We start from the raw sequence: 20,450 nt of genomic DNA on the forward strand, positions 1-20,450 counted from the left end.
CTCCTGAAGCAGTATGGCTCAGAAACAGTAGGCTCCTAGCTCTCAGGGTCATCTTGTGACTCACAAATATTATTATTAGTCAGTGCAAAGCAGATCTGATTCTGAGCCTAAAACAGCAACCAAATGAATAATAACAGCTGACAGGCATGCGGCATACGCCTTTAATTCCAGCTTCACCAGCCCAGCCTCCATTCCCTGTGCAGTGTCAGGTGGTTGGAAGCTCAGGAAGAGCCTGAAGCAGACCTGGCAGCCAGGTTGTTCAACTGCCCTGTTTCCACTTCTGTGGCTTTTAGCAGCCTGTTGATGTGTTTTGTGTTTTTTATATTTTTCCTAAGCTGCCAAGCTCATCTTTTCTCAGCTGCTTAGGCATTGTTAGTGCTGACACAAAGACTTTGATTTGCTTACTTACTGCATGGGTAGATCACATCTTTCACTGGGAAAACCAAAGAGAAGCCAAGTTGCTGTTTGCTGACATTGGAGCCGCATGGCTGGGGCCAGCGATGGACCGCAGGCTCTGAGCCTGGGTCTGCCTTTGCCACATGGGAGCTCTGCTAGAGTTACGAGTCCGCAGTGGGGTTAGTGCTGACATGGGGGTGTGGGGCATCTCCACTGGCCCTTGTTCTGCTGGCTCTGTAGTTCCTGGTCAGTCCCAGGGGACAGTCCCTGGAGCAGGTGGAGTGCAGTGGCAGGGAAAGTGTGTTGTGTGAACAGAAGACAGTCAGAGCTGAGTGAGTTAGTCTGAGCCCTCCCTGCAAAGCAGGTTCAAGTTAAGGCAGACACCTTAACTTGTTAAGGTGTAAACTGTATGCAGACCAGAATGCTGCATTATACGTGGCTAGTAGAAAGCTCTATCTAAAATGAAGGTTAAGTTCGCAAGAAATACGCAGTAAGAACAAATCATTAGTGTTTAACGTGTGGGCGACTGAAAAGTATTGTAATTTTTAACTCTATATTCTTGGGTTTTAGGAAATATACAGCCTGAAGAAACATGAAGAGTTGATTTCGCAACTGCTATGATGTGGAGGGTTTTTTTAGATTATTTATGCTTGACAGGAAGAGATTTTCTATCGGAAGAGGTTTTTTGTTTTTTTTTTGTTTGTTTGGTTTTTATTTCAAAACTATATTACAAACCAGTTAACTGTTGTCTGGGCATGGTTATAGCACCATTTGGAAGTGACTGAAGTTAATAAATTCAGGTTAGACTCTGTAGTCATCACTTCTGCTTGGAAGAGGAAGAACTTGGGGGTGTCCTGTGGAAAGAGCACTCCCTGTTTTGTTGCCCAGACAAAGGAGGTGCTAGCCACTGCTTGTGGCCATCCTGCTGGTCTTGGTTTCTCACAGAGAGTAAGAGCAAAACTTAACCACAGATTAATTTAGAACTACTAAAGTTTGGGCTTATTTCTAGATCCTGTGGAGAAGTCTCACAACGATTTGGTGGTGATTTGCTGCTGCTTTGTATATTTGCATGTAAAGCCATGTTGTAAGGGTAGTTGTAAAGTACCCATGTTGTAAAGTAGTTCCAAACTGCTCATGGAAACTGCCTTTCAAAATGTGGTAAAATAGTAATGTGAACAACTTAGTGCCACCACTGTCAGCTGTCTTCTGTGCTGTTGCTTTTTTGGATATTTGGGTTGCTGCCTTTTTATTAAATCTCTCTTCATCCTTTCCATTTGACTGCATGTGATATTGTAGCACACAGATTTGATTACATCTGCACATTAAAGCAGTGCCTAAGTGCTGGGGAGAGCTGCTTCCAGGGCAAGCTGAGCTGCCCCCTCTTGTTTGCTTGCTGGCTTGTTGCTTTTGGGGAAGAACCCTTTGTCCTGGTAGCCTGTGTGGTTTAATCATTGTCAACAACAGTCCCTGACTTTTGTAAAGCCTGCTGTTTTGCAAGCTGTGTGCACATTTTGCATATATCCCATGGCTTTGTGAGCTTTTGTCTCATTTCGTACACATTTTCTGTACTGTTATCTGATACTAAACCACATTCTGTATGACTTTGTAAAGAATACAGTGCTCTGTTTTTATTTTGATACTACACCTTTTTGTCCACCCTGCCAATTCCTTTTTCCAAAATGCAGTTTCATAAATAGCTGATGAGAACACTGAAGGAAATGATGCTTCTCAGTTGGACTTTGCTTTTCTCCAATAACCTGACTTTCCAACTGATTTTTTTTTTCAGTCACATGCTTCATAACAATTTCCAGAAATTAATTGGTTCCTTCATTTTCTCGGTGCCTTCAGCTCACTGCTTCCATTGTACAAATGTAAAATTGACAAGGCTCGTGCAAACTCGGCTAGTTTGATTGCTATTTTAGTGTAGCTCATGTAAGAAAATTGCTGAGATTTGTCTTTTCAGGTGTATTTACCTCCTCTGTATTAAATTTAAAGGCATTCTTTTACTTCAGGTTTGCAACTGTTCTTGTGTTAGCAGTGACAGAGCTGCATTGGCTGTAGCAGTGGCTGGAGACTATAGAAAACATACAAAGCCTACAGTTCTGCCTGCAGTAATAACATGGGTCTGCCTTTAGTGCAAGCTACTGTAACTTGAGCTAAAAATCCAGTTGGTCCTTGGTTTTGCTGTCAGTTGAGATGAAGCTAACCCATAGGCCTGACTACATTTGCCAATCTATGTTATGCATTAAATCTGTGTCTTCATTAGCTTTTGTTGGGTTTTCACCCTGTTAGATGCAGTGAAGTTTGTGGGGAAAATGTAGTCTGAAACTAGTTTAATGAACAATTCCAGCCAGCCCAGCTTAAAGAACCATGTACTCCCCTGACTCCATTTGTTGTTCCTACTCCTGTGCCTGATCTTGGTACATGTGCTTGACTGTTTACATGAGGGAACAGTATGGCAGATGAGCTTTTGTGTTGCATAGGTCATTTACTAGTGCAAGGGTGCACCTAAGTTGCTAACGTCCCATTTTGAAATGGATCTTTGCTGGAGTGAAGCCAAAGTGTTCAGAGTACCTACATTTTCTTATTTTATCCGTAAAATAATGCAGTATTTTATTCTGCCAACTTCTTTACACTAATAATTTGTGTGTATTCAAACAAATATTACTTGCGCCCATAACATATGTGAGAGCAGTGTGGATAAATCACATTGCTTGAAATTGTGGTATTAAAAAATGAGGGGAATACACAGAATTGTCATTTTGTTTGCCACATCTTTCTTGACAGGGTGCACAGCTTCTCAGTGTAAAATGTGTTAATTCCAGCATCACTAATTTTGGCATTGCATAAAAAAAAAGGGCATAAAAAGGCAAGAGGGCAGAACTCCATTAGCATCATCTGCTAGGCTATAGCACATAGGTTTGGGTTTGGAGAGGAAGTTTATAGCTGAATTAATAGCATTGATCTAGACTGGATTAAAATTTTGTTTCTGGGTGTATCTACAGAACATAACTACTGTTCAGATCAGCTGGAAGAAAAACAGATTCTGATTTCAAGTGGTACAGCTCGAAATGTCATGTTTTCAGTAGCGTCCTGAAATAGTAGTCTCTAAGTGCCGAGAGAGAATGCTTAGATGTCAGTTAAGCATGGTAACTAACAGATCAAAAGGGACTGTTAAGACTTGTAGTCGACAAGCTGCGTAATGTCATCTTCAAAACATCACTGTATACTTACTGCATCAGGCTCATGGCTTCCACTTACAGCATATGTGCAGGTTTGACTTCAAAGACTGTAAAGGGTAGTGAATCTGTTCTGGTGGTGGTAATTGTCCTCACTACTAATAGTTGCACTGTAAGAGTGTATTTTTTGCCTCTTCAGCTTCCAATAGTTGGAAAAATGTGGGTTTTTTTTTCTGCTAGATTTAGCAGTGTCTGCCCTTCTGTGTGTAGACATTCACAAAACCATGGTATGACCTTCAGATTTTTGAGAGCAGTGCAATTATTCAGGAGTTTGGAGGTAAGTCATATGACATCGTTTATATATGCTTTTATAAAATTCCTGGATCAAGAACTGGAAATCAGTGAAAGAAAAGCATTTTGGAAATTGAAATCTGAATAGGTGGTTTTCAGTTCTTTAATGCTAATGAGAAACATAATAACATTTTTGATGCTTACTGTGCTTTCTTGCAGGGCAGCAAAGGGCACTACAGGTATCACTGGCAGAGCCACAATGTCAAGCACAGTGGAGTGGATGATATGGTCCTTCTTTCCAAAATCACAGAGGATTCCATAGTGGAGAACCTAAAGAAGCGATACATGGATGATTATATTTTTGTATCCTTTAGAGTGTTGCTTTTAGAGGGGCCCTGTCAACTTGCTGAGCCAATGTGAAACTAATTGTATGCATGTATTCTGTGTGAACTGATTACTCAAAGGTGCTGAGTGTTTAATGTGAGAGTTCACCTGAGATTAACAAAATGCTTTTGTAAACTGAGCTAATTATGAGGGTTGAAATTAAGATCTGAAAAGTTATTCTAAGGTATTCTTGTTGATACTTGGAATAGTTCTTGTTGTCATTGAAGATATGCCTGTAGCTCTGTGCATTTATATATCCATGTGACCCCTGAAGCTACTGCAGTAATACCACTTCTAAGAGCAACAATTAGTAGGTTTAAGGTGTATATATGTGTCGATACCATGTTGTCTTTTATGCTTCTTAAATTCTAATGCTTTCAAAGTAGCATTTCTTCTGTGACATAATCCCATTTGCAATTTATTCTGGGATTGCTAATACTGTGAATCATGGGCTGATGGAAACAGCTGACCATCTGAACATCTGTAAATCTACAGTGTTCATGCTTATTTTTTTTCTATGATTAATGAAAGAAGGTGATTTAAATATCTGAACATGGAACCCAACCTGAACGTGGAACCCAACAAGGAAAATGTATTTTAGCTCCAAAGGGTTGCTTTTTTAAATTTTATTTTAAGTTTCCTGTGAAAGCAATTCCTTGAGATAAGAATAATCACTGTGTCACTGTAGCTTTCACAGTGTAACATGAGCTGTGATAATAAATCTGGTAAACACTAGTCAATGTGATTATATACTGGAAAATACATAATCTTCTGCTGTAGCCAGATTTTCATACTTGCTAGTATGGAATAATGGGGAATAGGTTCCTTGAAGAGTTTTAACTTTTTTTTTTTTTAGCAGAAAGGGAAGGAAATAAAACATCCCCTGGCTTTTTCCATACCTTCAGATGGTTAAGAGCTAATTAGCAGCTTGGTTTATTGAGGACTGATAGAGGAAAATAATTTCCATCCCGAACCGCAGAGGTTTTTAATATGTGTGCGCACATGGGTTTGGATTCTTTGTTCAATAAATTATCACACCATTATTACATTGACATTGCAGAAACGTGATAAAGTTGTGCAGTGTTTGTCTAATTGTAGTAGTGAAGCAAACTGTGGTGCTCTTCCTGTTAGTAACATGAGCGCTTTGTCCCTGTGGAACACTGCATCTTCCATGAAGTAAATTCACAAAGTCTTCGGTGCTCTGTGCCAAAGAAGTGGTTTTATGCCTTTTTTTTTCTATAAAACAAGTGACATTTAACGTGGAGATGGTCTTTGTACTGAAGCAGGAATACGAATGTTTTCCAAGGGGGCTTGTGGTCACATGAATGATCAGAGTCTTCTTGTAAAGCATTATAATTCTTTTGTGTAGGGAGAAAAGACTCCTTTTGCAGTTCTGCAAAGGCTTTTCATTCTAGAATGGAGATAATCTCTTGAATCTTTCAATTGTTTGTGTGTCCACCCATGAATGAGCATTTCTCTGTGCTACGTTGCATAGAGATTACAGAATCCTTCCAGAAAATGCTGGTATTGTTTACCAACAGAAAACTGTCACTTTGGATGTTTATACTGACTGAATACTTGATTTATTATATTGGAAGCCCAGATGATGTCACTTTTCTTTGAGTTAAGTGGAAAAAAGAAGTATGAAGAAAGCATTGCAAATTAAGAGTACAGAAATCATTCTCACTGAGTTACACTTCTCTAACATTACCATTTTGTGCTGTGGCACTACAACAATAGAGTTTTTACATAGGATAATCCAGCAGTATAAATTTGGTAGTTTTCCCACTTTTGTCTGGAAAGCTTAGTAAGCTTGCCTGGGAACAATTCCAGATTGTAAAATGAAACCTGCGGTACAACTTTTTGGCCTCATTGACATGGGTACACTGCTAACTCCAGCTCAGTGATCCAGTCCTGCCTGTAAAGTAATATCAGTTGCTTCATATATGTATACTGCAACTCTGATTCCAGAGCTTCCGAAGCATGTTGTAAATGTTAGGTACACATGGAGCTGAATGCAGAATGGCGAAATGCTGGCATTCGGAATGTTGTAAAACTTTCTGGGGCTAATAATAGCTTGAAACTGAGGAGCTTCTTATAGGGCAGCCTGCAGGAGAAGACTCTTAAGGGACTGTTAATAGTTACGCTTATAAAATAACAACACATATGAATTACCTAATTCCCTTAGCTCCCCTACTAGTACATGCAGCTGAATAATTGTCCAATTTAGCTCAGTACTGGTTGTTTCCATCCAACTGTGCGTGCTCAGCACTATCTCAATGAGATCAGAGTGTGTCACTATACTATATTCTGCAAAGGTCAAAACAATATTTTCCAATACTGACAATATGACCTCCTAAGTTACAAAGGAGTAGAACAGTTTAAATATGCCATTTCCTTTCTGTGTTTTTATTTGAGGTGTGTCATATTTGGACCTCTAATACATATGGCTATACTTAGCTTGTCCTAAAATAAATATTTTGATAATAGGAAAGCATCCCATTGAATGAAATGTTTATGTTCTTGTAAGCCTGCTAATTTCGGTTTTATTAACAGTTGTAAGTGGTGGAGTTTTTACTGTTGTTTGAAGCTGTACTGTATTGTGTAATAGATGGAAAAGTTACTTGGCAGTCACTAGTGTTAAGGTAATACTTTATGAAGCTGTAGTTACCTTAACTTGTTTTGAATACAGACATATATTGGCTCTGTATTAATCTCTGTGAATCCTTTCAAGCAAATGCCATATTTTGGGGAAAAGGAAATTGAGATGTACCAAGGAGCAGTAAGTAAAGTAATCTAAAATGTACTGTAGTATTCAGGGGCATGTAAATATTAGTCAATATTAGTCAATGTGGTTGAACTCTTTGAAGCATTTGTTTCTGGGTTTTGGTAGCATTGTACTAGCCTGTAAGAATTTGGCTGATATCCATTTACCACCGTATATTGAGTCTTCAGATTGAATTCCCTGGAATATAGGATTAGTATTTTAAGAAAGTACTTGTACTGATTAACCCGGGTCAGGTTTCTGTCATTGACATGGGTTAGGCCCTCCTCCTTGCAAAAGCTGTTGTTAAACTTGAAAGTGTGGTGCACAATACAAAATGACTCGAACTCACAAACTGGACAAAAACAATAAAAAAAAAGTTGCCAAAATTGAATGCAACTTTTGAAAATAGAGCTTGAAGAGTGGGTCAGCACAAGGACATCAGCGACTTAAAATTCTCTTTCCTGCTTTGCTCAAGTTGGCCATGTCCAGAGAGGCGGGAAACCATTTGTTTTGGATGGATTCAGTGGATGAAAATGAGACATACACTACCAGGCTCTGTGTAGCAGTTTAGGTAGTTTATTGTTAGCATGTGACCACATGGAATGGGCTAAAATTATGAGTAATATATTTCAAGCACAAACCATTTTTAAACAGGGTGTTTAGGATGGTTCAGAAGAAAATTATGGGTGACAGAAAGATCAGTAACAAAACCCAGAGACTTGGGCTTGTTTTTATTAAATAAACAAAAAATTCGTGGGGAAAATTCAGTATAAAGTAGGATTCAGAATTGTTTTTCCAGGAAAATAACTCTTCCAATTTAAATTCAAAATGACATTGCTCTGTCTGTGTTGGTTAATGCTGTGTTGAAAAATGGTTCTCTGTTTCCTCTCCTAGGCACAATATGAGAACCCACCACATATTTATGCTCTTGCAGACAGCATGTACAGGAACATGATTATTGACAGAGAAAACCAGTGTGTCATTATTAGGTAAGGAAAAGATCTGTAAATAATATTTTATCATCATCTTTTGGTGTTTTAACTTCAAGAAGCATTAAAGTTTATTTCTTTTATTATATCAGTAAAAATGTTCTGTATCCATGACCACTGAGCATTTTGGGGTTTTCTAGGGTAACTAAGTACTTTCTAACCCTTCCTGTTGTTTTCCAGTGAAATCCTGGTGATAGCTTAATGACAAGAAATGTGTTACACAGCCAGCTTCATGCCCAGTATCAAAACTGCAACAGCTTGTGAATGACTGACTACATAACAGAGTTAGATTAACAACTATAGGAACCACAGATACTGTTAAATCAAACATTCTCACACTGACTCCATTTTTACCATATTCTGGTAAAAATACATGTTTAGTACTGTTTTTTTCCCCTGTTAAAAATACATGTACTTTTGTTCCATTTGAAATTTTGCTTGCATTGGGTCAGAGACAAAAGGAGGAGAGAGATACTGGAAAATTAATTTTGTCTTCACTATTAGTCTCTTAAATTTATAAATTAATATATATGTGGGATCTGCTGATTTCACACGGAGGAAGGTCAATCAGGTGTTAACTGTTAACACTGAATTGTACTCCTATAAAGGCCTCCCTGTTCTTGGGCCCCTAGCTACAGCATGGAGCCATACACAACAAAATACCCAAAGCTTATATTCCTGTCTCTCATATGTCTTGATTTGTTCCCTGAGCTCAGTCTTCCTTTTTGCAAAATAGATGCCTCTTTCCATGCTGAAGTTTCTAGAGCCATTTAGTCCAATTCAGGCCTCTTGGGAATGGGTAAACCTGAGATTTATTTTGCTTTTTGAACAAAGTAGCATCCCAGAGCCTGGGATGTTTGACATGAAGCTAAATTTATAGTGAAAACCTTTAAACTGTTGTGAACTGTGATTAAAAATCCCATATTTTTTATCCATTGCTAATGCCCAGAGGTTCAGTGAACGCAGAGGGTCATGTTTTCAGAGAGCGGAGATGCAGATCTGAGATACAGACTTACAGGTTTAAATTCATGTGAGAATTCTTGTGCTTGAATGGTGGATGACATGCTTTGGAGTATCTGCATTTTGTATGTGCAGAGTGAATTCCCTCTCAGTGTGTGCACAGCCTATTCAAAATCTGCTGGAGTTACTTGAAATCTACTGCAAAACTGAAACAAGAAAAACCATGTTTGCCAGGGAATTTCAGAGTTCCTTTTTCTTTCTACACATCTATTTTTCCTAAGATGATTCTTATTACAGACACTCTAAATAATCTGTAGATTTATGAGCAGTTTTCATGGTGGTATTTTTATTTTTTTTTTTTTGGAATTTAGAAATTGTTTTAATGAAACCAAGTAACTCAGCCACTCACCAAACTGATTTTGGTTGATATTTCAATCCTTTCGACCATATTTCACTTAAACTGTTTAGATACATCCTGTATTTTCTGACTTTAATGTTATCACTATTTCTAACAACTAGAGCTGGCTTAGAAATTAAGCCTCTTGAAGTCTGGAATTTGCTTGCTCATGTTTTATTTCATAGACCAGAAGGCACTGAAATTGCTGCCAGACTAGAGGCTCACAAGATGCTGCAGCTCTTGAATGAAATGAATGTTCTAGCCAGATTCATGTGTACCACCACACCATCAGCTTCACTTAATTGCTGCCAAGGACTTTACCATTTCTGCCCCTAAACTGGTGATTCTTAACAAATTGAGATTCAGTTCTGTCTTCACTGTCTTCAGTCCCACAGGAGTCTGCTGAACCTAAGCAGTTCCAAATGAACCTTTGTGTTTCAGTGAACCATAGATTTTGCCGTGAAAATGTGTCCCGTGGAAAATGAGTGATGATGAAGACAATATGGTTGTTATGAGGTGCCTGTTTGCTTCTCTGCTTTACAACTAGTCTGAATTTGGAGTGACTTCACTGAAAATCCCTGGTAGAATGGAAGGAACAGAGCCAGCTAGTACAGAAAGAGACCCAGGTTTTCCCTTTCCCCCGCCTCCCACAGTGCTAGTTTTTCCCCCAGAAGAAAGGCGAGTTCCTCTGTAAAGAGAAAAGGAGTAGGTTGGACTGAGTCACAGTCAGATCAAAAAGGCTATGTCTGGTTTACAGTGCGTACGGTGTTGCAGGAATGCAGACCCAAGGTTGATGGGAAAGGGGCTGGTGCTCACCTGTGTCTGCCTACAGCATATGGCTGTGGCAGCTGTCTCTTGACCTGGGGAGATGCATGCATTCCTAGAGACTAGATGTAGATTTCCTGGTAGGTGAAGGAAGGTCTCTGCAGTGTCCTGCTGTAGTCAAGACCCTGTGTGTGCATGAGGATTGTACACCCTTTTGCCAGGGCATCTAATTCCAGATTTCCACATAATGCATTTAGACACCCATAGAAAAAACTCGGCATCTTCAAAAAGTCAGTGATGAGCTAGGAAAGCAGATCCGAAAGAAAACGCAGTTCTCTGAAAGGCTGAATAGACAGCAAACAGAAATAATCTTTTAATGTGATAATACTAATTTGAGAAGAAAAACTGTTACTGAGCAACCTTTCCAGGGCCAGGGAAGCCTGTCTCATCAGTGGAGTAATTGCAGCATACATGTGTATGCATTAAGAAAATTACATGTAGGCGTGTCTGATTATAGCTGAGGACCCAGGAGCTATTTTGAATGCCTGTGAACAGTGTAAAGAATGAGGTTATTCATGGGCTGGACTCTGGCTGGGCTGGATGCAGGTGCTGAGCTTGTGCTTAGGTGGGAGGAGGGAGCAGTACCCACAGTCTCTGCCCTCGTTTTGTATGCATGGGGCAGAATTACAAAGGGAGTTTACACTTGAGTAAGGCACTTATGCTGGAGTATGATTTCTCATTCAGTTTCTGTATTACTGAGGCATGATATTTAATTTAAGTCTGTATTGAACAAAGCTCATAAAGGTCTGCTACAGCAGACTGTTTGCGTTTCTTCCTCCTTTAAATGAGGGCACTTCCAAACTATCAACAAGGAGTTGTCCAATAAAGAGTTAATTACAAAGGATTGTCTGTTGTGGCTTTTAATCCTTTCTGGACTATCACTGTCCTTTAATTAAGAGAGGGGAGGTTATGATTAGTATTTTTCTATTATGTAGCAATAAATGTGTTTCTTCAGAATGTTCTGAACTTTATAGAAAGGTAAAGCCTTATGGACTTAATTTTCACTTTTGTTCTGTGATTTTTCTGCCAGGAGGTGTTGCTTTAAAGCATTTCTTCAGCCCTTCTTGTTTGTAATTTTAGTTTACATTTGACATCCCTGTGGCCATGTGTGGTTACAGTAAAGCTGTATATGATGACTGCATACCTGAAAAGACAATGCAACTTAAGTACTACAAATCTGTGTTCATGGAAGGATCATTGACCACCTCAACTGTTTTTAGTGAACAACTCATATATGTCTTAAATCTATTAAGTTCAAAATTTAATGTGAGACTTCTGGCCAGCTCCTGTATCTATGCTTTCCAGAGGACTCAAATGACTGATAAGTCTAAAACATCTGCCCAGACTCTTAACTGGAAACATGGTAGAATTTTCATGAGAAAGGGGTAGAAACAGAAGTTGAACGTGGTACCAAAAGTTAGGTAAAAGCTCCAATTTGGAAGGGAAAAATATTTCACTGAAGTTGTGCTACTGGGGTTTCTCTGAACATAATTAGAAAAAGTAAATTTTCTATGTAAACAAACTAAAAAGCTTATCCAGACATATCAGAGTATTGTACATATGCAGTGTTCTTACAGGACCAAGAGTTCTTTATAACTATTTGTTATTAACAGTTCTGCATTGTCCTGGCGATGTAGATAAGTATTACTTGTTTTGTTCTACAGCGAGGGATGCTATATTAGATGTCACTCAGAAAATGAATTTTAGAGGGAAGGAGGCAGCTATGTACTTGATCTTGCTTCTCTAATCGCTGATTGTATTTTCTTTGGGAGCAAGGGAAGGAAGGAGCAAGAAATTTCCCTTCTGTGTTTGTAGTCTTACTCTGATTTCAGCCAAGTGTTAGTTGACTTTCTGATCAGAATGTCATTTGTTTGAAGTAGCAAATAGTGCTAGAAGGGACAGTGTTTTTCAAAGAATTATCTTTTTTGTTAGTGATTGTTTTATTTTGAATGAGAAAAATCTCAAGAAAAATGTCAGTATAAAATCCATTTACTTTTAAGCCATTGTAATATTTTTTCAACCTTAAAAATCCTCCATGCTTCCAACATACCTAAAGCTACCAAGCTACAAAGTGGTTCTTACATCTTCTTAAAATAGTTTTAATAGCAGCAGAGCAGTAAAATATATGTGAAAAAGCTTCTCTATGAGAATCATTTGGCAGGAATGCCATAATTTCCCTGCTACACCTGAGCTTTACTGGGGGCAAGATACCATCCCATCAGATAAAGTTACTTTGGTTCATAAATTATGCATCATCCTGTTTTATTCTAGTTTAATTGGAGCAATTTACTGGTCTCTGATCAATAAAAGCATAAAAAAGAGTAAGTGTATGCATGCACAAATCTAAAGCAAACTCTCAAAGGCAGTGGTCTGGCCAAGGTAATTTAATATAAAGGACCACTTATATGAAAACAGAGACTAACAATGAAATGGGACTCTATTATTCCAGGTCAGTTTCCATGGCAGACACTAGGGAGTGAGAAATACAAGCTATGCTTAATTTGAACAAAGGAGGATAATTTATGCATCCAAGAAGACCTTACACAAATGCGTTACATTTTTACTGAGCGATAAATAATACCTGATCAAATCAATTCAGTATTTGGTCCCAGATCCTCCTCTGTATTCAGGAGAACACTGCATAAATGAACTCAAGATTACGATTTGGTTTAGATTGGTCTGTGTCATTTGACAATAACATGAGCAATTTGCTGCAAGCAGATTTTGAAGTGATGTTATTTTAGTTACTGAACTATTGCTGTTCTGAACTTTTAAATGGAGTTTGCCATCCATCAGACTCATCTGTCTCTGTGAATGTGGCAGACACCCAATAATATAGGCTTTCTTCTTAATGCTTGGGAAAAATGAATTCATGATTTGGAATGATAAGCATCATTGTCTGCACCTCACAGATGAGGTGATCAACTATTTTTTTCACCTTTTCAACTTAGCTGTTTGATCTGTGAAACTGCAGTCAGGAGAAGAAAAAAGCATGAAAACTTTGGTTGTAGGGAGGGGAAAAGCCTTTCAGTATTTCTGTGCTCATGGAAGTTTTAAAGATGTAAAATGATACCTGGAGTTTGGCAGTTTGGGGAGCTTTTTCAGAATTAAACCGTTGGAAATGTCTCCATTACTCCTGCTGATAAGGAGCTCTGAGTTGTTCATTCTCAGCAAGTCTTTTTCCTGTGCCAGAAGTGCTGATGTTTCTCTGGCAAACGTAGCTAGAATTTGTGCAGGAAAAGATGTGCATTTGATCCATATCCAGGAACAAGTAGGTGTGGGATAGAAGAGTGAACATTCCCTGAAATTATTGAGGAGCTTAAAGATTTTCACACAAAGGAAAGAAAAAAAACAATCAACAAAAAAAACATTTTGGATATCTGTCACTGAAGCAACATCCGTATGTTGTGTTTTGCATTAGTGTAGTTGTTCCCGGTCAGGGTAAATTCATTAAGGTCAAAGCTGACTTGGACCAAGATGTAAGTCAGTCTAGAGGAATTCTGTTGAAATGAACTGAGCTTTAAGGTATGAAGTAAAGCATGAGGTTGGATTGTCTGGCATGCCAGTCTTCTTTCCCTCTTGCAAAGCTTACTAATTGCAAGAAGGCAAATCTACTGCTGTTGGAAACATTATTCACCATTGAAATGAAATATTATAATGGAAGGAAGGAATTGTGAAAGCTAGTATGGAATATTAAGACTTCTTGTACCCTGTGTCAAGAGGCATAGGAACAGGAAGTTAGTTCTTCCGTCATTCAGGATGTGATTAATAATGTCTCATTATTTCATTCAGGAACACCTAAAACAAAAGACTCCTGAAATGAAGTGGGTATCTGGCATGGCATTCAAAGTTTGGATTTTTGAATGAGTGTTTAGGCTGAGATCTGCAATCCCATCAAATTTAGGTGGCGATTGAGTTCTTAACACACTTTCTTTTTTTTAGTATCTTGGTTTAAGTCTGTTTATTTTTCAATTTACACAGTCCTCTGGCTGTGAAGGCCCATAGAGATTCTGGTGCCCATGCAAGATGATGCATTAAAAATCATTTATTCACAGACATATCCAAGTACCATGCTACTGTGCTATACCACAGTCTATATATTACTGGGTTACCTGATGTAAATATGGTGCATATTTACTCTTATTTGTTGTTAAGGTACCTAGTCTTGGTTGAACAGGATAAACCTCATATTACTCCATTCTAGATTTATTGAAAAACTAATAAATACATTATTGTCTTCCTTTTTTTGTAGTGGGGAAAGTGGTGCTGGAAAGACTGTAGCAGCTAAATATATCATGAGTTATATCTCCAAAATTTCAGGAGGTGGCCCTAAAGTACAGGTGAGTTGATATAGAGAGTAATACTGAAGCATAAGCGCAGTCTATGTTCGGAGGCTGTATGACAGGAGTATGTCTCCTAGTGCAAACACTAGGCACTCAAGAAGCTTGTGGTTGAGCAGCTAGAAATACTTACAAGCTCTCAACAGCAGAGGTAGGTGAGCTGGGCAGTGACCTGCTTGCTTGCTGGGCTGCTTATGTGATGCAAGCTGTATGAGAAAAATCCACAGACACAGAGTCAGCTCTGCTGAGAGATTTGTAGCTCTTTTGCTGAATTATCTCTACAAGCAATGTCATTTATTTATTTAAAATTAAGGGGTAAAGGGACTGTAATTGTTGTTGTTAAACAGGTTAAGAACAGGAATCAACCTCCTCTTAGTAGATGTGGGGGGTTTTCATCCTGTGTTGTTCGCTTTCTCTTGAACACTGAGATGGCTTTTTTGGGTTCTCTTATTTCCATAAAAGCTCTGATTTGTATGCATACATCAGAGTCAGCAGCAGGAGTATCATCTTGTTTCTTGAGGTTATCTAGTAAAAATAAGAGAATCTGAAAGTCTGCTGAAACAACAAATAGTTGCTTTTGTTAATAGCTAGTAACATTAATATTAATTAGTTATTAACATTAATATACTGTCAATGTCTGCTCTATCAAAATCTATTAGCTAAAGCTAATTGAGTGAACTAGCTGTAAAATTTCCCTTAATGATGTTACATTGGCTGACAGGCAGTGGTAGGTAGGTAGTAGCAACATTTGCTGGTCCGCTCTTTTGAGTGCTTAGTTTTTTGCTTTATTGCAGTCTCTGATGTTGAATATGTTCTTCCTGCTTAGTTTTGTGCAATAGTGATACTGGGAACATTGCAGAGAATTATTCAGTACCAAGAGAATAACCCAGAGAAAGTATGCATTGTGTTATTTCTGGAATAAGTATAATCCTGTTTTCTAAGTAAGTATTTCTTTAAAAGATTCCAGCTTTTATAAATAAAATATTCCTAGTGATTCCCAAGTACCAGTTGATGAAGTTGGTAAGTTGCCTTGAGCATTGCTTTTGAGATAAAATTCAGTCTTCTCTTCACAACTCAGCAGGCATTGAGTTTGTTCAAACCTAATGTCTTCTCAATACTTCCATCTCCTAGGATCAGATGAAGAGACAGTAGTAACATACCTAGTTGCTTTCTGAGACCACGAGATAGAAGCATTATTGATCCTAAAACAGGCTGCTGAAGCACCTGCAGGCTCCTACATTTCATGCTGCTCTAACTTAATTGATTGTGGTTCCAGCCCCTCCTGCCCCTGAAAGATTTAAATGCTCATGTGTAAGAAGGAAATGTCTTAAAATGAAGATGGTGTAAAAACAGATCAATTTATTGGCTGTGTTGTTTGACAGAAGGACCAGTTTCTATAGGCAGTTTGTTCAGGTTTGTAGGTTTTTCTTTAAAAAGTAGGAACTAGAAGCTCTGAAAAAAAAAAAGCTGGTTAGATTTAGTCCTTATCTGATCAAGAGGGTTTCTTACACATGCAGGATTTCTGGCTTTTTAATATGTAATTCAGATGTCAGGGGTTTCTGGAAAACACTTAAGAACTTTTAAAATGTCTATTTCTGAATCTCTATTTCTCTGCCTTTTCTGACATTTTAGCATGTTAAAGATATTATTCTGCAGTCCAACCCTTTACTGGAGGCTTTTGGGAATGCAAAAACTGTACGGAACAACAACTCCAGCAGATTTGTAAGTCCATCTACTGTAGAGATTGCTTTATTCTTCCAACTTGTGTTACAGAGACACTATTCAGGAGTATAAAATAAATTGATTACAAATTAATTAAATAAAATAAAGTGTGTTTTGAAGCATGGTGTTAAGAGGCATCTGTTTCATTCTGTATAGGTTGTGCATGTGGTTCTCTTACAGTATGTACTGGTCAATTTATTTGTTTGCAGATCTAACATTCTATAAATAATTTATCAGCAGCAAAGTGGCCAGTTTTCCAGGTCAGCAAAATAGATGCAGTAATACATTCAAAAATAAATACAAAAGAAGATAAGGGTTTTTCATTTCGTTTTAAATAAATGAAACCACCCTTAGAGTTGTTTGATGGGAAAGGCCTTTACTAATATGTACAGAAAGTAGGCAGGTATTTTCTTCAGTTTGTCTATTGTACAAATATAAATTAGTCAAAATCATTGTGAAATGACTGTTCACTAGATAAGGTACTATAGGTTCTGTTTTAAGTTATACGTAGGCTTTACAAACCTAAGATTTGCTCCTCTGCCACTATGAGTGTTAATGCAACTAATATTCTCCCTGGAAGAAAAAGATAATTGCTTTACCCTCCTTCCAAGCAGAACATTATACTTGCCATGGATTGTAAATCTGTTCAATTTACTTCCTGCATAGGTGGGCCTTATGGCTTCCTTTACACTAAGCAGGAGTCTCAGCAGCTAAAAGAAGCCACTGACTTCCTCTCTACATTTGCATTAACACATGATGTCCTATTCCAAGTCTAGCGCTGTGTAAATGCATAAAAAAAGATAGGTGGTACTTCAGGAATCCAAGCTTAGGTTATACCTTGAGGCAGCTGGGTCACTGCATCCATAAAGAGTAAATATCCTAGTAACTTTCCTTGTGGCAACATACAAGTGTGTGATTTCAGATTTGTTTGTACTAATCATTCAACAGCTCTAATTATTTATTGCAGGGCAAATACTTTGAAATCCAGTTTAGCCCAGGTGGAGAGCCAGATGGAGGGAAAATCTCCAACTTCCTACTGGAAAAGTCTCGAGTTGTAATGAGGAATCCTGGAGAGAGGAGTTTTCATATTTTTTACCAGGTCAGGAATGTATAGGTCCTTTCCCAGGTATTTAAAATAACTAGGACAAGTTTTTCCTTTTGATTGAAAAGTCATGCTCAACACAGTGAGATTGCTGAATGCACACAGCAGAAGGTAATCTGGACAGGACCAGGGAACTTGGCAAGCTTGTTAGGATACCATCTAACATAGACCTACTTAAATAGACCTACAAAAATACTTCAATATTTCAAATTCTTTTCTGAGGTTGGTTAGTTTGTTCATTCTTTCTTATTGCAGCCATGTCTGTGCACAGCAGTGTAGATTTTACATAGGACTGAGGAACTTCTCTGGCATTATTGAGAGTATGGGAACCTTTTCCAATTACTGTTATTTAGCCTTGGCCCTGTTGGCCTAAATGGTGCAAAGAGGTGTGACTTGAGCCACGCTTCAAATCAGCATAGCATCGGGGCAGTTCAAAGCTTGCTGAATGTATACCATAATGGGCAAAAAGGATACTTGGTCTCACAATTAGAGTCACAAATAATGCTTTTTCAGGGTGCTCTTCCAACTATGCCTACTTTCAGTAGGCATGGAAAACATGATGCTCCTGGGGATTTAGATAAGACATTGCAGATGTAAAACCCCATGTTGTAACTGTATGAGTTAAGGAAGGCATTTAAGTCAGTCACGAGCTTTGCTTTTTACTAGATGTGGAAGTTAGAACTAAACCATTTGTGGGAATGGGAATGAAAGCTGGTCTTCTGGGTTTAACAATTAACAAAGGGCAGGAAGGATACATACCTGGCACAGCCCTGTCCCTTCCAGTAATTTCAGGCTCAGACACCTGTTTCCAACCTGTCCCATCTTTGCTGAAGATCCTTGTACGACATCTATTTTGGGGATTTCTGTTTTGCAGCTAATTGAAGGGGCCTCCTCAGAACAAAAAAGCAGTCTTGGCATTACCGGTATGGACTACTATTATTATCTAAGTCTCTCTGGGTCCTACAAGGTTGATGATATTAATGACAAATCAGATTTCCAAGAAACACTGGTGAGTTGTTTTTACTCTATGATTTGCATAGTGTTTGATGTATGTCCATTTTACTGTTCATTTGTAGCAAAGATGTTGATGTATTAATGGGGGAATAAGAAATTAATATAGGTATAACTTAAACTGTATTACACCCTGTGGGACATACGTTACCCTGAAGAGGTCTTATGTTGCAGCTTAACAAGCCTGCACAAAGCACATGGCTTAGGTTCACTTTAGTCAGTTGAGAAGACATTCTAAATTGCGCACACTTCAGGCTCCAAACCCCTATCTTCTTGTGGATTATTTTCTAGTAAATGGCTGAAATTCACAGCCTAAACCAGGCAGACTGTGCTGCTTTTTAGAGCCATTCAGTGCAGCTTGGTCTCTGTAAATGAACTGTCTGTGTAGAAGGAATAAATCCATTGTCTCTTAAGTTCATTGTCTATTTTGCAATGAAAATATTTATCTTTAGTGTAACACATCAGAGCAGGTGCCTGTTTTTAGTAACTTTCAATTTTTTTTCCAGAGTTTCTTTAGCTAATGTCTTATAATGGTTTAGATGCTTCTATATTTAATTGGAAAATTACAGAAATGCTGAAGTGCCTTTTGAAAGTTCAGTGCAGGCTGTAATGAAATTTGGTTGCCTTAAGAATTTGAATTGCTTTGAAAACCCCAGATTTTTAACATCAATATTTTAAAGGGACTTCTGTGACAAAAGTCATTGAACAGATCCTTCAACTGATCCAGTAATTTTTTTTCTTTGCAGCATGCAATGAGTGTGATTGGGATCTTTGCAGAGGAACAGGCATTGGTGCTGCAGATAGTGGCAGGAATACTGCATTTGGGAAACATCAGCTTCAAAGAAGTTGGCAACTATGCAGGAGTAGAGAGTGAGGAATGTAAGTACCTCTGGAAACTTACAGAAGTAGCAATGGGCTGAAGCCCAGATGGCATAAAGTGAGCTTCAATCTTGAGCTGCTTATCCAAATAACAGTGCATCATTTCTTACAGAGCAAGGCTGCTAATGTAGACTGTATTCCAAAAGCAATGGTAGTGAGGCCCCTGTTTTGCCTTATACAATGCCGCTGACTTAACAGGATGCAGTTTTGTATTACAGAAATCTTTTTCCAGCATTTGAGTATGAAATAATAAAAATTGTGAGAAACGCTTTAAGCAAGCTTGAATTCTGCTCCTTTCAATGCATTACCACAAATTCATGAAATTACCCATTTTGGATGTGGCTTGCCTGACCTCATTTTCATGTGCAAGCAACTCTCAACTTGTGGAGTATCCCCAGTGTCAGGTATACAGTCAGTTCTCAGGCATATACACATACATGTACATGCATCCAGAAGGGGTGCCTTTAAAAACAGAAATTCCAAATTGAATTGGCATTCAGAATTTGCATACTACAGTTCTGTTTCCTTTCGCAAAGTTCTCAACCTGTACCTCCCTATTGGGTACATCTACTGTGTAACTGTTTATTATTTCCTTACCCACAGTGCACGGTCTTTGCCTCCTTCACCTCTTACTGATGTTTTATGTTAGTTAGGCCCACATCAGTAACCTGTTGAAAGAGGATTGATCTTGATTTTTCAATATTTTTGTCATGATTTATATCTTGCATCTGATGTAGATTTTCTGTTACCTTGATAGTTTAAGGGCAACAGTGGATAAGCACAACATATGTAGTAGCTTATACATGTTGATCTGTTCTCTTAACTTATTTCAGAATGGTCCTTATGTTTAGGAAAACTGCATTTGTTTAGTTTTAGGTTAGTTAAATACGAATAAAATATATTGTCTAGTCATCTTCCCTCCCAGCTGCATTCGTACTCTCCTGCTATTTCTTTTAAAACACGGAAATAAAAAAACCTTAATTTCTTAATTTGAGAGAATAGTAAGTGAACCCAAAGAACAACATTTTGTGGCTTTTTATGCATCCAAATAAAAGTATAGGAATTTTTATATGCCTTATGATTCCAAATGAGTTACTGTGCTTCCATATGAATCACAGTATTCAATCATTTAATGAAATCAGGACATAGCTAGACAAGATAGATACAGAGCTGCATCAAGAAGTACCAAACTGAAAAGACAAGAGTTG

The 20,450-nt window shown here is 38.1% G+C and overlaps 1 protein-coding gene across 4 annotated transcripts in view; it reads left to right on the forward strand.

The window, feature by feature from the left end:
- The window catches only part of MYO1E (myosin IE), an 81,975-nt gene that overhangs the window by 26,516 nt on the left and 35,009 nt on the right, over positions 1-20,450 (forward strand). For 2 of the 4 annotated variants that reach the window (XM_062627178.1, XM_062627187.1), the window contains exons 2-9: positions 4,086-4,229; positions 6,943-7,032; positions 7,912-8,006; positions 14,441-14,528; positions 16,161-16,250; positions 17,218-17,349; positions 18,227-18,361; positions 19,110-19,242. In XM_062627178.1, coding sequence (XP_062483162.1) covers positions 4,086-4,229; positions 6,943-7,032; positions 7,912-8,006; positions 14,441-14,528; positions 16,161-16,250; positions 17,218-17,349; positions 18,227-18,361; positions 19,110-19,242 — 907 coding nt within the window. Of the gene's footprint in view, positions 1-3,849; positions 3,913-4,085; positions 4,230-5,007; positions 5,165-6,942; positions 7,033-7,909; positions 8,007-14,440; positions 14,529-16,160; positions 16,251-17,217; positions 17,350-18,226; positions 18,362-19,109; positions 19,243-20,450 lie in introns of those variants that run through there. The other 2 variants (XM_062627172.1, XM_062627196.1) reach the window with 2 other exon arrangements.

The sequence above is a fragment of the Pezoporus occidentalis genome, unplaced genomic scaffold, assembly GCF_034315485.1.
Source record: "Pezoporus occidentalis ecotype Australia unplaced genomic scaffold, CSIRO_AGI_Poc_V1 ctg11, whole genome shotgun sequence".
NCBI lineage: Eukaryota > Metazoa > Chordata > Aves > Psittaciformes > Psittacidae > Pezoporus > Pezoporus occidentalis.